This window comes from Mobula hypostoma, chromosome 8 (genome assembly GCF_963921235.1).
Source record: "Mobula hypostoma chromosome 8, sMobHyp1.1, whole genome shotgun sequence".
NCBI lineage: Eukaryota > Metazoa > Chordata > Chondrichthyes > Myliobatiformes > Myliobatidae > Mobula > Mobula hypostoma.
In genome coordinates, this window is record NC_086104.1 from 68,020,685 (window position 1) to 68,038,127 (window position 17,443).

Consider the following 17,443-nt stretch of genomic DNA (forward strand, 5'->3'; position numbering starts at 1 on the left):
ATGTAGGGTTGTTGTTGAGACTGCACTCAACCAGCTGATCTCACTCCTCTATACTTTCTTAATGACATCTGAAATTCTACTTAACACCAGAGTTTACAGATGGCATTTGAGCTGTGCTTAGCCACACAGGAATGAGTGTAGAGAGTAGAACAATGGGCTCAGCCTGCATATGTGATGTATGCTTGGGTTGATTGCCAGCAAGGAGGAGATGTTATGAGCGATCCACATTAACTGTGGCCGCTTAACAAGGACGTTGGGGATTGAGCTGTAAAGGAAGATACAGTCTCAGGTTTTGAAACTTGGCAAAATTATTTACAGGCATTTCATCCAAAAGGAAATAGAATATCTCTCCCCCAATACTGCATTAAAATAAATGCTCAGCTCTAAAAGTCATATCATTACTGTAGTCACCTCATAACTTAAGTGCAATTATTCCAACTTTCCTTGCTGTCTTCCCATCAGATGTAAATTTAAGCACAGATGCTGGGCAACTCTGAAGACTCACTAAAGAGATGCAGCAGTATGTGATATACATCCATAAAAGCTTTTTGATAAACATTTTTTTGGCTCACAGATGAGTAACAGACACTACCTGAATGCACAGATAAAAGCACAAAACGGGAAGTGAAGCACGAAGAGAAGGAGAAATCAAAAAGCTAGAGCAGAGACTGTTACAACTACAGTGACAAAAATCATCTGAAAACCATCACCAAAACAAGATCTGATCATACATGTAATGCTTCAGTTATTTTTTGAATTAAACTCAAACCACAAAACATTGAGAACATGTCTCAACATGTCACCACCAAACTTAACGGGTGTAAAGCCATCCTTAAATAACAGATAACCCGACATTTCTCTCCAACAATTCTGCAACAAATAAGGCCTGCTTGGTTTTGAGCGAAGTCACATCCAATAGCAACATGTCGTGATGAGATCCAGGTCTGTAGTTGCATATTTATTGCACCTGGAAGATCAACGATTCACAATCCTAAACTGTGATTTCTCAAATCAATCTGAACACAATAAATTTTACTCAGACCTACCTGATCTCCATCTGATAATATCACCAAACTCATTCACAGGACTCGCACTGTCACCACTTCCTCCCCCAGCTGCAACCTTGGCCATAATAAATGCTGACAGCCCAAACCCACAGTTGGGCCAGAAAACTTGTCAATCTTCAGATGGATTTCCTCTGAACTTTCTTCACGTGTATTGCTTCTAGTTAGGTGCTGCAACAACTGAATGAGAAAGAAAGATAGATAATAAAAGATGTTATTTTGGAAAGCAATGGAATACGTAAATATTTAAAGAGATTACATATTGATACTCTTCATTCATATGCAGTTATAATCTCTCAATCATACTGATTAGTCTTCAAAACATCAAACGTTTTTAAAAATACAATCATTTAAAAAGCACACACACCTTTAACATGTCACTGAGCACCTTAAAAGATAAATTACTTTCTAAATAGTTGCCATGCTGACATAAGCACAAATACCGCTTTTTTTGCTCAGCAGAATATAAATGGTAACATAAGAAATTCACCACAAGTAACCAGTGTGGTGTCAGCTGGAGACAAAAGTTGTTCAAGGTACTCTAGGACAGCGGCACAGTTGGGGCAGCAATGCACATTGATTCTGACTTCCAGTACGATCGATGAATAGTTTGCAGGCTCTCCTTATGACTCGCCAGTTTCCTCCAAGGACTCCGGTCTCCATAAGACCACAAGATTTCAGAGAAGAAATTGAGCCACTGAGTCTGCTCTGCCATTCAATCATGGCTGACGATTATTTTTAACCTCTTTCTCCTGCCTTTTGATGGAACCAAGTCTGTCAGCCCACCTGGTCTGCCCTGCTTATTCAGTACCCATTTACACTAATTCAATGCCAGTGCTTTCACAACATTTCCATCAGCTTCCACAGATTTGACAAGTTGCTTGCATTCTACAACCTGAGCATCTCTTCACCCTTTAACTAATGAAGAACCTGTCAATTTCTGCCTTATACACGCCCATCAACTTGGCCTCCACTGCCCTCTGTAGAAACAAACTCCACCGGTTTACCACAGCATGACAGCAATAGCAGTTAGCACAAAGCCTTACAGAGCTAATGATCACAAATCGAGGTTCATACCTGCTGCTATCTGTACAGAACTTGTACGATACCACCCCCGCCACTCCCACCGGCCACCCACCACAATGACCGCATGGATTTCCTCCAGGTACTGCAGTTTCCTCCACCTTCCAAAAGAAGATGTACAGTTCGGGTTAGTGAGATGCGAGATGTGGGCATGCTACGTTGGTGCGGGAAGCATGGTGTGCCTCAAGTACCAAGCTCTGACGGTGCCGGTCATTGACACAACAAACTTCACCATAGGTTTCGATTTACTTTTTTTTTGGCATGTGCTTGCATGCATGCGAGTCTGTGCATGTGCGTTTGCGTGTGTGTGCGTGCGCATGCGTCCGTGATGATGTCTTTTTCATGACTTTTGATAGGTTTCGATTTACATTTGACAAATAAAGTAAATCAAATCATCTGTATCCTTTGGTTGAAGAAGTTTCTCATTTTAGTTTTAAAGGCGCATCCCATTCTTAGGTTGTGCCTCAGATCCAAGACCCTCACACCAATGGAAACATCCTCTATCCGAACTTTTCAGTATTTCCTCCAGATGTTCACTCAAGCTGACAGGCAAATCCATCATGGTAAACTGCCCCTAGCATGTCACTATTTCTACCAATAACTATTCTTTTCTTGATATGGCGCTTCCATTGGTTTACCAACTTTTAATTATAGACTGGTGGTGGCGAGAATTAACAGTTTCAAATTTCTGAGTTGACATCTACTTTTCGTGATTTTTATTAACGACCTGGATGTGGGGGTAGAGGGGTGGGTTGGCAAGTTTGCAGATGACACAAAGGTTGGTGGTGTTGTAGATAGTGTACAGGATTGTCAAAGATTGCAGAGAGACATTAATAGGATGCAGGAGTGGGCTGAGAAGTGGCAGATGGAGTTCAACCCATAGAAGTGTGAGGTGGTACAGTTTGGAAGGACAAACTCCAAGGCAGAGTACAAAGTAAATGGCAGGATAGTTGGTAGTGTGGAGGAGCAGAGGGATCTCGGGGTACATGTCCACAGATCCCTGAAAGTTGCCTCACAAGTAGATAGGGTAATTAAGAAAGCTTATGGGGTGTTAGCTTTCATAAGTCGAGGGATAGAGTTTAAGAGTCGTGATATAATGATGCAGCTCTACAAAACTGTGTTTAGGCCACACTTAGAGTACTGTGTCCAGTTCTGGTCACCTCACAATAGGAAGGATGTGGAAGCATTGGAAAGGGTACAAAGGGTACAAACCAGGATGCTGCCTGGTTTAGAAAGTATGCATTCTGATCTGAGATTAAGGGAGCTAGGGCTTTACTCTTTGGAGAGAAGGAGGATGAGAGGAGACATAATAGAGGTGTACAAGATAATAAGAGGAATAGATAGAGTGGATAGCCAGCGCCTCTTCCCCAGGGCACCACTGCTCAATACAAGAGGACATAGCTTTAAGGTATGGGGTGGGAAGTTCAAGGGGGATATTAGAGGAAGGTTTTTTACTCAGAGAGTGGTTGGTGCATGGAACGCACTGCCTAAGTCAGTGGTGGAGGCAGATACACTAGTGAAGTTTAAGAGACTACTGGACAGGTATATGGAGGAATTTAAGGTGGGGGCTTATATGGGAGGCAGGGTTTGAGGGTCAGCACAACATTGTGGGCCGAAGGGCCTGTACTGTGCTGGACTATTCTATGTTCTATCTCCAAAGACCAGTCACAAAGATGACACCCAACACTTCTGCTTTTTCAGAATCTTAAAAATGTTTGGCATGTCGCCAAATCCTCCAACAAAATTATATAGATGCATTCATTGTACATGCTATCCTGACTGGTTGCCTGCTATGGATGGTACAGCAGTTCCAGTGAACTGAAACACAAAAGGCCATATATCTGTGTACACAGACTGCTTCAGCATGGTCATAACTATCTGTACCAAAAACATCGACATGGGCCCTGTCTCAAGTAAGGAGCATCTATTTTCAATGATCCCTGATATCCAGATCATGCACTCTGCTCACTGTTACTATCAGACCAAAATTACAGCAACCTGCTGTCCCACATCACTAGGTTCAGAAACAGCTGCTTTCTTACAACCATCAGCTTCTTGAACCAATTGACACAACTCAAATCCAATCTCATCAATGTAACATTTCTGACTACTGACTTGTTTCTAATTGTGTTTTTGCACCAATGTCTAATTTTGAAGTCTTTTTCTTCATTGTCTTGTATAATTTACAGTGTATTCAATGGTGTTGTCTGAACCTACCTCGCAATAACGCTGCAAATTTACTTTTCTTGTGCCTATGACAACAAACTCAGACTTAAGTGTGGACCGAGTTACAAACAATTTACTAAACAAATGCTGATTCTATGTTGGTACTTAGGGCTCAGATCAGCTTTACCCCAAGCAATTATTTACACCCAATATGGCCCCTCTTTATCATAATCTACTCCTTCGTGATTACATTAAGCCTCTACCAGAGTTGTGAGACATTATAAGTTCTTCCCTACACTTGGTAAATTAATAACATAATATTAATTTTAATATATTAATCAATCACTTACTCTATTTCAGCATTTTGGAGAGAAAATGAAAAATCCCTCTGCAATTTTTAAAACTTATATCACCCTCCAAGTGATTCCTCTTTGCAACTCGAGATTATTCGAGCTTTGCAAATTGTTGTATCCCCTTAATTCTGTCACAATTGCAGCGAATTGTTCTTGCTCTTTTGACAATGCTTCAACCATCCATGGTAAAGAAACCCACAAAAAGTACATGATAAGAAGAGTAGCACACACAAAATGCTGGAGGAACTGAGCAGGTCAGACCATAAAGAGGGTTCCTGATGAAGGGTTTTGGTCTGAAACATCAGCCGCTTATTCCCCTCCATAAATATTGCCTGACCTGCTGAGTTCCTCCAACATCTTGTCTGTGTTACTCCGCATTTCCAGCATCTGCAGAAGTGCTTGTATTTTATTCTTAACAATATAAAACATAGACAATAAAGTGGGCAAAATTAAATACAAAATTTGCATTACTACCTTTATTATTTAAGCATCTACCACAGCAAATATCTGCTCCTCACTTTGTTAATTATTGTCTGAGGATATCTGGTGACCAGTAGTGTGCCTCAGGGATCTGTTCTGGGGCCCCTACTCTGCGATTCTTATAAATGACCTGGGTGAGGAAGTGGAGGGATGGGTTAGTAAACTTGCTGATGACACAAAGGTTAGGGGTGTTGTGGATAATGTGGAGGGCTGTCAGAGGTTACAGCGGGACATTGATAGGATGCAAAACTGGTCTGAGAAGTGACAGATGTAGTTCAACCCAGATAGTGTGAAGTGGTTCATTTTGGTAGGTCAAATATGATGGCAGAATATAGTATTAATGGTTAGACTCCTGGCAGTACGGAGGATCAGAGGGATAATGGGGTCCAAGTCCATAGGACACTCAAAGCTGCTATGCAGGCCAACTCTGTGGTTAAGGCGGCATACGGTGCATTGGCCTTCATCAATTGTGGGATTGAGTTTAGGAGCCGTAAGGTAACATTGCAGTGATTTTGGACCCTGGTCAGACCCCACTTGGAGTACTGTGCTCATTTCTGGTCACCTCACTATAGGAAGGACATGGAAACCATAGAAAGGGTGCAGAGATTTTCGAGGATGTTGCCTGGATTGGGGAGCATGCCTTATGAGAATAGGTTGAGTGAACTCGGCCTTTTCTCCTTGGAGCGACGGAGGATGAGAGGTGACTTGATAGAGGTGTACAAGATAATGAGAGGCATTGATCGTGTGGATAGCCAGAGGCTTTTCCCCAGGGCTGAAATGGCTAGCATGAGAGGGCATAGTTTTAAGGTGCATGGAAATAGGTACAGAGGAGATGTCAGGGGTAAGTCTTTTTTACGCAGAGTGGTGAGTGCGTGGAATGGGCTGCTGGCAGCGGTGGTGGAGGCAGAAATGATAGGGTCTGTTAAGAGACTCCTGGATGGCTACATGGAGCTTAGAAAAATAGAGGGCTATGGGTAAAGCCTCGGTAGTTCTCAGGTAGGGACATGTTCAGCACAGCTTTGTGGGCCGAAGGGCCCATATTGTGCTGTATGTTTTCTATGTTTCTACGTTCTACATTTTGGTTTTTTATACTTTGCAACAAAACAAAGATGTTCAAGATATCAAGTAATTCACCTGCCTGTTCTTCAGGCTCAATTCTGTCTTCTGTATTTGAGTACGATTTTCCACATAATGAGTCACAGCCTTCTAAGTTGCCTTGTGTTCCAACTTTTGAAATCATACCTCCAATCTTCAAGTCAACCATAATGTCAATATCAAGCTTCAGCAGTCACTATACAAACACTACATCCCATCTTTAAACAGTCAATGAAGTTTCCCTTCATTAATATCATATGTTTTGGTACGGCAATTGCTTCTTTTATCTATTTTATCTGACACCCAACTCAAACCACTGTCTTACACAGTAAATAGCTGATTTTATTCAGTGGCTGAATGCAAGATATTATGACCGATCTCTCTGACTCTTGGTCGTGGTAATGCTCTACCAATGATCCAGTTTCAAATAATCAGAATCCTGTGTGGGGAAAACAGGCAAAAAGCAAAATGTTCTATCAGAGAAAACTCAGCCCCTCGGATCTGAAATGTTTAATTTTTTGCAATATATTCAATCTAATTCCCCTTACTTTGGACCAACTCTCTAATTCCACTTAACACCATCTGGGTTCTACAATCCAACACTGATTTTACTAGTGTACCCAAAAAGTAGGCAAATATATTAGAATGACAGGCTTATTATCATTCTTGGTATGGTCAGTACCCAAAAGACAAGAAAAACAGTTGTAAAAATATTCAGTGTTCAAATTTCCTGTTTTTTGTTGTTGCTTGCAGTATTCAAATTTATTTGTTTTAGATTGCTAGAAAATCAGTCCTTAACTATCAGTCACTAGTATCAAAGTCTCATTATTTAGGCACAATGTAACTGAACAAGATCAATCTCTGTTTTTGGGTTAACACCAGTTGAGTTCCCACCTTCTCTGGCCAACAGTCCTAAGGATAGTGAGAAAACGCTGCACTAGAAAGAAATGCTGTGTTTTGATGACATGTTAAACCCAGGCTCCGTCTCAAGTTAAAAAATAACAGATCCCATGGCACCAAAGATAAACAGAGGAGTTTATCCTGATACTCTGACCAATGCTTAAGTTTGTGCATTTTTGCTGTGGTGCACAAATAGGTTCCCACACAGTTTACAATATTCATTATGCTTGCAAAGCTCATCAGTAGCTCCAAAGTTTATTCAGATGAACTCAAATCGTGAAAATACTAAGAAATTTCTTTGACTCCAAGTGGAGGCAGACTTCTTTCTGGCAGTATCATCCCAACCACTGCAAACTGTGGTTTGAAACACTGAGCAAGTTTTATTTCTCCCTGCAAATGGAATAATAAGATTTCATGTATCATGAGAGGTTTGATCCAGCAGAAAATTATACACAAGTACTGAAAGTATACTTAGACTTGTAAACACAAATAAAATACGAGTACATTAAAAGAGTAGTGAACAATTAACATTTTAGGATATTTGAAGTTTAGTTAAATTAAAGCTATTCTTCTTCCATATGTCTAATGACAACATTGTTTTATTGGTACCAAGATGGGGACAAACCTTGGTGGTGATCAGCATCTTCAGAATGAACCCTTAGCCTGCCTAGAATTCACCACACAAACCAGCTCTTGAATCTCTACTCATTCAAGTCTGCCCACCAACTACGTGTAATGATAACTTGTCTTGGTTAAAACCTGTGCTTTAATATTAAGGATCAATCCCAAGTCAGTGTACCAACATCTCTCTCAGACAAAAATAAAGCAGCAAGATATTCAAGTTGACAGAGATAGGGTTGATGGCTGCAAGATCCCAACTAAAGCTGATGGTAAGATGGACTCTCACCACAGCCTGTTGTTCATACCAATTCCACACCATACAATTTTCAGAGGTCAAACAGCCCAGGACAATTGAAAATTGATGTTGACACCATACTCTGAAATATACTTTGCAATGTAAATCAATGAAAGCCAAAATATGTTTGGATCACCAAGGCAGAAATCTTACTTCCCCAAACACAGCAATAGTGAAATAAAATAGGAGAAAACGCCTTTAGTAGTTCGCAGAATCGTTAGCAAGCCTTCAAATGAGGAAGCTGTGCAAAGTCTTAAGCCTATGTCTGTTTAATAATAGTTCAGTTGGCAAAAAACACAAGACCTTCTAAAACATCAAATCTACTGCAGCGATTTATTGGGCTGCTTGCACTATTCTATAGTTCACTTCTCAGCTTATCGTTACCTGTTGCCCCAGTCCGTACAGTTTTCTTCAGTTTATCAGATTCTTGGCTCATCACTGCCCTCCACACTACTGTTCTCAACTTGCATCGAATCTAAACTTTAAACACAGGAGATTCAATACTGTCCCTTTAAACTTCCAGATCTGGGACCGATACTGCTCCCCAAATGGTTAACACCAATGACTGACAGAGCACCAATCAAGAAGCAACCAGCATTCACTCCCCCTACAAATTAAATGGCCAAGATTAGAGAGAAAGTAGAGATCAGGTAGAAATTAGTTACGAGTTCAACTAAAAACCATCAACAAATAACCTCTGCCAGAAACAACACAACATCAACCACAATTTGCTTCAAGTATTGTCGTCACTTACATCACAACAAAAAGGAAATTCAGTACAAAGACAAAGTATTACACAGCTCCAGGGACCTGGGTTCAGACCTGACTCTGAGTATCACTTGCGGGTTTCAATTAGGAACCATGCTTTCCTCCTCCATCCCAGGGATGTGCTGATAACCAGATGCTGCAAATTACCCCTCAGTGGCAACAAGTGAAAAAGAAATTAACGTAGAGTTGATGGGCAAACAAGAGAACAACTTGCAAGGGTACAGGGAAGAGATGGGAATGGGACTGATGTGATTTCTCTATTAGAAGGTGCCATGGACCTGATGGATGAAGTGAGTTTCTTTACATATCATACTAGGACATTCACCATTAAGTTACATTGTCAATGTGCTCAGGCATCAATCTTACATTACTAATCTCAACTGAGTTAAATAAACCCAAACTGTAATGGTCATATACAATCATTTCTGAATGGCTGCCTTTAATTTTACAGCCGATCGTTTACTTTGGGATAATTTCCATGAAAGCTCTCATGGTGCTTCACATCTGATAAGTAAAGTGTTGACATGCTTTTTGATCATGGTTAAGTATGATGGCCAAATTTATCTAGAATCAGAAATTGTCAGAATCCTAAGATTACTATATTAATTTGTGAATGCCATGCTCTTAATCAATGTGTCCTTTATAGAATTGAGTTCAGTACGCACTGGTATCAAACATGATTATATCAAATATCATTGCCCCAACAGTTTTCTCATCATATTTCAACAATAAACTGTAGGCAGAACAGAACGACAGATCAATTTGTTCAAACTCCACTCCAGAAGCATGCACAAGCCATCAATCTACATGCAGAGATGACACATGTACCCATGTACATCATGTAAATCATTATCTTCACAGAGTTTGCCATCCACAAAAGATGCTTTACCCATATGCCCACTACAGAGCAGAAGACCAAATGACTAGCCAACCTAGAGCAGCATTTGGTCAGCTCTACTGGCCCATCACTAAATTCTCAAAACAGGTACTGTATATGGAGTTCTGTCAAAGCAAAGCATTAAATGGATAGAGAAATGTTTCAAAAACACTCAAGGCAAATATCACACATTCCTTCTAATTTTTTTTGCATCATTTCACAACCAGAAACATTTTCTTTAATGATAACAAAAACTTTTCACCAATTGTGTAAAGTAATGCAAATCAGTTAACAGAATACGAAACAAATATGGACATTGTCAAAACCTTGGTAACATTACAAATCAGCAAATAATCTTTACCCACACACATTCCCGCCAACACCCATTTCCAAATTAACTTCATTTTCTTTTGTTCATGAAAATGCATACCTTGATTAGATACAATATAACCAGAGTAATGAGATTGAAAAAAACACTACTCTTGTGTTTCAGTGGCCAAATCCTTATTCTGAAGAGTAAATGGAATTCCACAATCAGCAACCAAAATGCTGTGACTGAAGTTCTGGCTGTGTACCCTGCAGACTTCAAGCCAGTAATACTTCCTGAGAACAAACTGTGTGGAACATTAAAATACTCCACTGCTTTCGTGCGATTGAAGTGTTATGAATTAACTCCATTCTCAGAACAGGGAGCATTTGCAAGTTTTGTACATTTTCCATACCTCGGTTAGTTCAGCACATCTCTTCCGACTGCAGCAACACATTAAATATCGATACAAAAAGACGGGGGGGAAAGTATATCATGAGTTAAAATGAAATCTTGACAATTTCACTTGAAATTGAGTACCTACACATTTCACATGGCAAAACATTTTTTTCTTCTTGAGATGGAAAAACTGACAGCACCCCCAGAACCTAACCAAGGCACCATATTCATCCAGTTAGTCACTGCAAACCTTAAAAGCATGACATGACAAAAACTGAACCATCTACTCAACCTATCCACACACTCATTTCCAAAAGGAACCATGGAACATCAGGAAAGCAGTTTCTTCTCTCTCCTAGTCCAACAGCACAAAGGCCCAAAGAAGCAGATCAAATGCAAAACTATTCTAACTTAACAATGCATGCATCTTGGATCAATCCAGGCATAACTGAAATTTGAGCTTCAGCTTCATTGTACCCTGTCCAAAAAAAAATCCTTATACACTCACATCAAACAACCACCAGCCCATCACAAGCAGTTTTGATCCATCATTGTCTATGAGACAGCACACAAAGAACTTAATAATTCTACACTGGAGGTCTGCGTACAGTATAAATTTGATCTGAAGTACTTAATTTCTGCCACTAGGTAGCACTTTGAGCACAACAATCACAAACAGTGAAGTTATTCTTTTTTTAAAAAATACCACGCCCAACCCAGAAAAGCTCCAGTTTGACTTAACACAGAACTGTTTGACTTCACAAGTCAGACATTAAGGTCCTTGGACTTGTTCCAAAGCTTATGCAGTGCTTTTTAACTATTAGGATATAGCATGATGCCAAGTATAACTTTCACCAAAACTTCCCTCACCCATCAGAAGCCAGCATCCTGAAGTCCCCAGAAGAAAAGGGTTGAACATCTCTGCTCTCCTGCATTCCAAGGCACTGCACGGATAGGCTGACCACATATGCTTTAAACTACAAGTTTTATTACTTGGCATATTTGTGTTATTTGCGCATTTTATGACGCACTGGATCTCGTCCAGTTACTCAGTGTGTTTATTCATTAAATACAGCTCAATTTAGTTTTCTCAAATTTAGTTTTGAAACAAATTTTAATGAGTGACCACTTCAAAGATGGAATCTGTGCATTAAACTGTCATAAAATAGCCATTTGCTTTCAGAAATCCAAGGCATATCATAATAAAACATATTAATGAGTAACAATTCAAAATCGCTCAAAGTTATCTGATTACAGATCTTTAATGTCTTTAAAGAGCTATTTTAAATTGTTGGATATATTTGTCAAAACCAATGCTATATTTTTGGCTGTAGTGGTTTAAACATCATTTAAAAAAACAACTGATGGAAAAATTAAAAGTACGCAACCAGTCACTTAACTACAACCATACATTATTCTGAAAGTCATCTAGTAAAATTGATCAAAGGTTGTGGACACCAGACTAAAATACATATCTAAGACAACTCAGCAAGAAAATGACTCATTTTAGGTTAGATAGAAATTTTTAAAAATCTTAATAGGTGAAACTTATTGTCACAATGTTTTGAACACCTAGCTCCACCACACACACCGAACAGTCACTTAAGTTCAGTGTGATTTTGTCCTAAATGTGGCTTAGAGTCATTAAGTTCTGAAGAACACAATTAAAATTAAAAGCAAAACATGCTGACTTCAATTTATTTTAATTTTTAGAAACCAAAAGTAAATTATATATTTTTTTAAATCCCCATCTTATGAAAAATTCTCATTGTGGATTAATTTGTGACAATTCAAAGGATAACATCTTGAAGAGGTTGCATTTAATATAAACTTGAAATTATATAACATGTAAATGTGAAAAACAGCCCAAAGCACCTAACAAACAAATATAATGGGAAGTACGAGGAAGTCTGCAGATGCTGGAAATTCAAAGCAACATACAAAATGCTGGAGGAACTCAGCAGATCAGGCAGCATCTTTGGAAATAAATAGATAGTCTGACATTTCACACCAAGAACCTTCTTCAGAACTGAGAAGGAAGGGGAAAGAGGCCAGCTGAAAGGTGATAGGTAAAGCCAGGTGGATGGGAAAGGTCAAGGGCTGGAAAAGAAAGAATCTGATAGGAGAGGAGAATGGACCATGGGAGAAAGGGAAGGAGGATGGGTCCCAGGGAGAGGTGATAAGTAGGTAAGTAGTAGCAAAAAATCACAGTGGAGAATAGAAGTGGGGGGGATTTGTTTACTGGAAGGAGAAATCAATATTCATGCCTTGGGTGTTCCATGCAAGTTGGGGCTTTCGCCCAAGTAGTGAAATAAGAAGCCAGTCATAAAGGCAGTTTACAAGACAATAGTCAACAGGGAACAGAGGATCAGCAGGAGAATGCACAATTGCTGTCTGCAGTGGATTAATGACCAGGAGGCTTACAGTGCCACAGATGAAACCAGGGTCAAACACAGCAAACTAAATCTGAAACTTACAGTGAATTTTTGGGTTGAAAGAATGCATCCCTTTTACTTTAAACTTCTGTGTTACTCTCATCCCAGTTCACAGCTTTTTTTAAAAAAAACTGACTTTCTCAGAAGAGAATATTGAACTTTTAAATCCATTTCTGTACACAAGTTAAGAACCTCAATATGTAGCGATCACAGAAACAAAGTTGGCCTTAACTGTCCTATCTCCTATATTAAACAATCCAGATCAGGTACGAGAGATAAACCAGCGCACGGTCCTGGAACAGCAAGGAGTCAAAGCACGCTGAGCAGTCAAACCCTGACGGTTGTTTCATAGTCCCAAGAAAAGTTGAAACAGGACCTTTTTGACACTTTGGAAAGAGTGTCGGCGTTTTGCTCTGCAATTCTACCATGTCCTCTACTCATTGCGAATAAAATGCAGAAAACGTTGAAATACACAGGCAAGTTAACAAAGAGTTGGCCTCTTCCTGGGGAAAAAACTTGCTCTACACCAGAAAACAGCCTTCTCTCTTCGCCAACAATTTTCCCATTCTACTTCAGATCTTAAACCTTAAGAATTTATTTTCATTTAGATCAACACCGCGGCGGAGTGGAAAGGGTTTGGAAGTGGATGAAACGAGATGGTAAGAGGCCAGATCTCGGGTTAATCCCGGTGTCCGGCAACTGACCGACCACAAAGCAGCGGCTCCGACATGCGGAGCGCATCCCAGAGTCGGCACAGCTCCAGCATCACACTCCCCTCACACACACAACCGTTCGCTCCCGCAGCCGATCGCGGCTCCCCGGCAACCTCAAGCACACTTACCTGCCGCTGCACCGCGAAGAGTTCGAGCAGCAAGCGAGCGGCGCCGGACGTAACCCCGCCTCCGCCCGGCTCATTCTCCGGCCGCAGTACCAATCCGCAAACCCTCGCGTCCTTCCGGTGGCCACGGTTCCCAATATGGCGTCGGACTTCACGTGACTGTCCCCTGTCAATCACCGCGCGCACCGGCCGGTGGGGTCACCTCGCTGCTCGAGCTCACCTTCCCAGGTTCGGATTCATTCTGAAAGCGAGGGTTACTCGCAATTTCTTCCAACCCAGCAGCCCAACCAAAGGTTTTCCTGCGATCCTAGAGTCGCCCAGGGGGATCCTGCACCCAAGCGCCACCCAGCAAGCCAGTCCAAAGGTTTGCTGTGAAACGAGAGTCATCCAGCGAACTGACCCTCAGGTCCTCCTTGAATCCAAATCAGTCACCACGCTGAAACAAACAGATCAGCCAGTGACCACCAGCTTCCCCAAGGGTAAAACACACAATAAAACTGGAGGAACTCAGCGGGTCAGACAACACCTATGGAGGGTATGCCTTTTTCCAGCACAAACGTGCTGCCTCACTCACAGCTTTCCTCCTATATTTTGCGTTTTGCTCCAAAGTCTGGCATCTGCCGTCTCTGGTGTCATCAATAACCAACCCCACCCCCCTGGTTCACCCACAAACCCAGGGGTCCATTCGTGAATCAAAGGTCACCCTTAAACCCAGTAGTCTGCTGTCAAGTCAAAGGTGAATCAAAATTGTGCTCCAAATTTTGTTGTTATATTGTGACCGAGAGTCAGGCTACAATGCATGTGTCACTCCTTGTCCTGTCCTCAATTATTTGTCATTCATTTCACTTATCTGAGTGCAAAATACTTGAGATGTTGAAATAAATTCAGGAAATGCAGGATCTACTTAGCAAATCAGATAGTGCCTGTTGTGAAAGAAACAGGGATCAGTAAACCAGAGTATTATTGGCTCAGCTTCCATCCAGATTATGCCCAACCTGTGAATTGTATACTATATTTTATTTTTAATATTCATAATGTAAATCATTCATTCTGAGTTATTGCATTCCCAAATATAAATCTAAATTAGCCCTATTCAATGTCCTACTGGAATGCACACAAGAAACCCCGCAGCTGTGGAGACAAAAAGATGCTGAGAATCTCAAACAAAAGCCAAAAATGCAGGAATTGTGCAAGTCCAAAAACTGTAAGGTAGATCAGATTGAGGTTCCAGATCTGAATGTGAAAACTATATCACCGGTTCCATCAAGAGACTACAAATTCTGGCAAGTGGTAACACATCTTTTCTCTTTATTTGTGATGTCTTTACATGCAAAATATTTTCAACGATTTTTGTTTCACAGCATCAACTTGCAGTCATGTATAACCCCTTTAAAACAAGAGAAAATTGCTTCTGCTCTTCTGCACCATTTTCAAGCTGGCTCAGTCATGGTATGGAGACTGACTGGGGGGAGGCACCCGCCTGTAACTTTCTAATTTAGTTAGCTTACAATTAAGGTCTAAGTTTGTAATAGACCAATACTCGGATGACTGGGATCCCAAGGGATGAGGGTTAGTGGGAGTGTTAAAATTAATAGGGTGGGTGAAATTATAAAAATAGCTATTTTTTCAGGGTTTGTAAATAGAAGCAGAAAGGAAGGAGCAGAAAAAGAAAAATTCCCTTTGATGAGTGAAAAATAGACAGTATAATGCAGGACATGCATATGTTTCTGTTCCCAGTACAGAACACATTCATTTTGCATGGCACACCAGGTGCCTTATTCCACCTAACAAGGAAGTGTCCCTTAATACACCCTTTATTATAAATAGCCCAAATTCAAAAACATGTTTTTCCTCTCTGAAAACATACTCTATCTGTAACATTTGCAACTTGGTAGCTTCTGCACAAAGCCAGAACTGACACATGTCTGATAAAGTAGTGCAACATGTCAAATGTGTTGGAGCACAATTTTCAAAAAGCTATTCTTTTTTGAAGGCACACACTCAGCAATTAAGGAACAGTTTCTTCCCCTCTGCCATCCAATTTCTAAATGGACATTGAACCCCATGAACACTATCTCACTACTTTTTTATTTCTTTTTTTGCAACTACTTATTTTATCTTTACGATTTAATAGATATATATATATTTACTTAAGGTAATTCAGTTTTTTCTCTATATTTATTTATCATGTATTTCATTGCACTGCTGCCATAATGTTAACAAATTTCATGACATATGCCACTGATATTAAACCTGATTCTGATTCTGAATAGTAACTTCAAAACTTTACAAACAAACATATTCATAGTGGTTGGAAGTTAAACTGAAGATTATCTACATTGGGCAGGCCCAAGTCATTGAAAAGCCTGCTGATAATCATTATTTGGTGATTCTTCACACAACATTTGGATGCATCTCACAACAGATCCGAGAATAAGACCACTTTATGCAAAGCGTGTTGTTGAAAATATGACACACACAGCTTCAGAGGGCATGGCTGCTGAGTTAGTTAGGTGTTTAAAATGAGCGTGAATATTTATTTGGTTGGCAACCAGATTTTTCTCAGTTATGAATTCCTATTGCCCACCAATACAATGTTCCTGACAATACATGAGATACAAGATAAAATAGTGCACAACCAACCATTGATTCTATCATCAAAGTGTGATAAGGTCAACAATCAAAGTCTCTTTTACTAACTGAATTTTGCTATGCGACTGATTATTATCTCCCGATCATGAGAACATCCGTTTTCACTTTATGTAATACTGGAAAAACTTGTGCTATTACCATGAACATTGTGCAACATGGCTTTGAACTTCTATCTATCCATACTCCACTAACAATAAGTGGCTTTGCTATGCATTTTTTCATACCAACCATGTAACACATAGATCATCAGGAAACTGCAGAAGTTTGCTTTATTTTCACACATTGGCTTGAGCACCCAGCACTACAGAGTAACTATTTTCCCATTAATCCTTAGCTTTGGGAAACAGAACTCCCACATTTCCTCCCGACTTTCCTGTGGCTGAAGATAAGAATCTGATGAGTCACAGAGAATTGGCAATAGATTTTAGTTTTTTGATTCATTGTAAGTATTTTAATTCTTCAAATTTTCCACTGAGATTGTGTGAAAAGAAACAGCAGGCAATAAGAGCAAATAGCCTGCAATTCTCATTGCTGGCGCTAGCATAGTATGAATTAGATCATGTATAAACTCAGGGATTGATAAATAGATGAGATGGATGACATTAACATGTTTTATGCTGTTGCTTGAGAGAGTCATGTTGGCTTAGGTCTTCTTAGATAGACCAAAATGTTTCTGTAGAGGGCTTCCTGACCGTTCGGGCTGACTGGAATTGCACTGAGAGCAGTAAGTGTAAAGGAGGGGGGCTTGCCGTTCTGGTTAACAACAGATGATACAATCCTGGTCATATTACGATCAAGGAACGTGTTTGTAGCCCGGATATTCAACTTTTTGTTGTTGGACTCCAGCTCCACCGAGATGTAACACTGAGCGTCATAGGAAATCATTCCTGCCTGTGGCCATCAAACTTTACAACTCCTCCCTTGGAGGGTCAGACACCCTGAGCTGATAGGCTGGTCCTGGACTTATTTCCATCTGGCATAATTTACATATTGTTATTTGGTTAATTGTGGTTTTATGTTGCTATGTTTGTACTCTATTCTTGGTTGGTGCGGCTGTGGCGAAACCCAATTTCCCGCAGGATCAATAAAGTATCTATCTATCTATCTATC

At 40.2% G+C, this 17,443-nt stretch overlaps 1 protein-coding gene across 3 annotated transcripts in view; it reads right to left on the reverse strand.

Annotated features, from left to right (window-relative positions):
• LOC134350601 (utrophin-like) overlaps positions 1 to 13,930 on the reverse strand; it is a 537,041-nt gene extending 523,111 nt beyond the window's left edge. The window contains exons 1-2 of one of the 3 annotated variants that reach the window (XM_063056033.1): positions 13,685 to 13,930; positions 1,047 to 1,244 (exon numbers count right to left, since the gene is read on the reverse strand). In XM_063056033.1, the coding sequence (XP_062912103.1) occupies positions 1,047 to 1,131 (85 nt within the window). In that variant the 5' untranslated portion in view covers positions 1,132 to 1,244; positions 13,685 to 13,930. Of the gene's footprint in view, positions 1 to 1,046; positions 1,245 to 11,278; positions 11,373 to 13,684 lie in introns of those variants that run through there. The other 2 variants (XM_063056035.1, XM_063056034.1) reach the window with 2 other exon arrangements.
• Between the last annotated feature and the right edge of the window lie 3,513 nt (positions 13,931 to 17,443).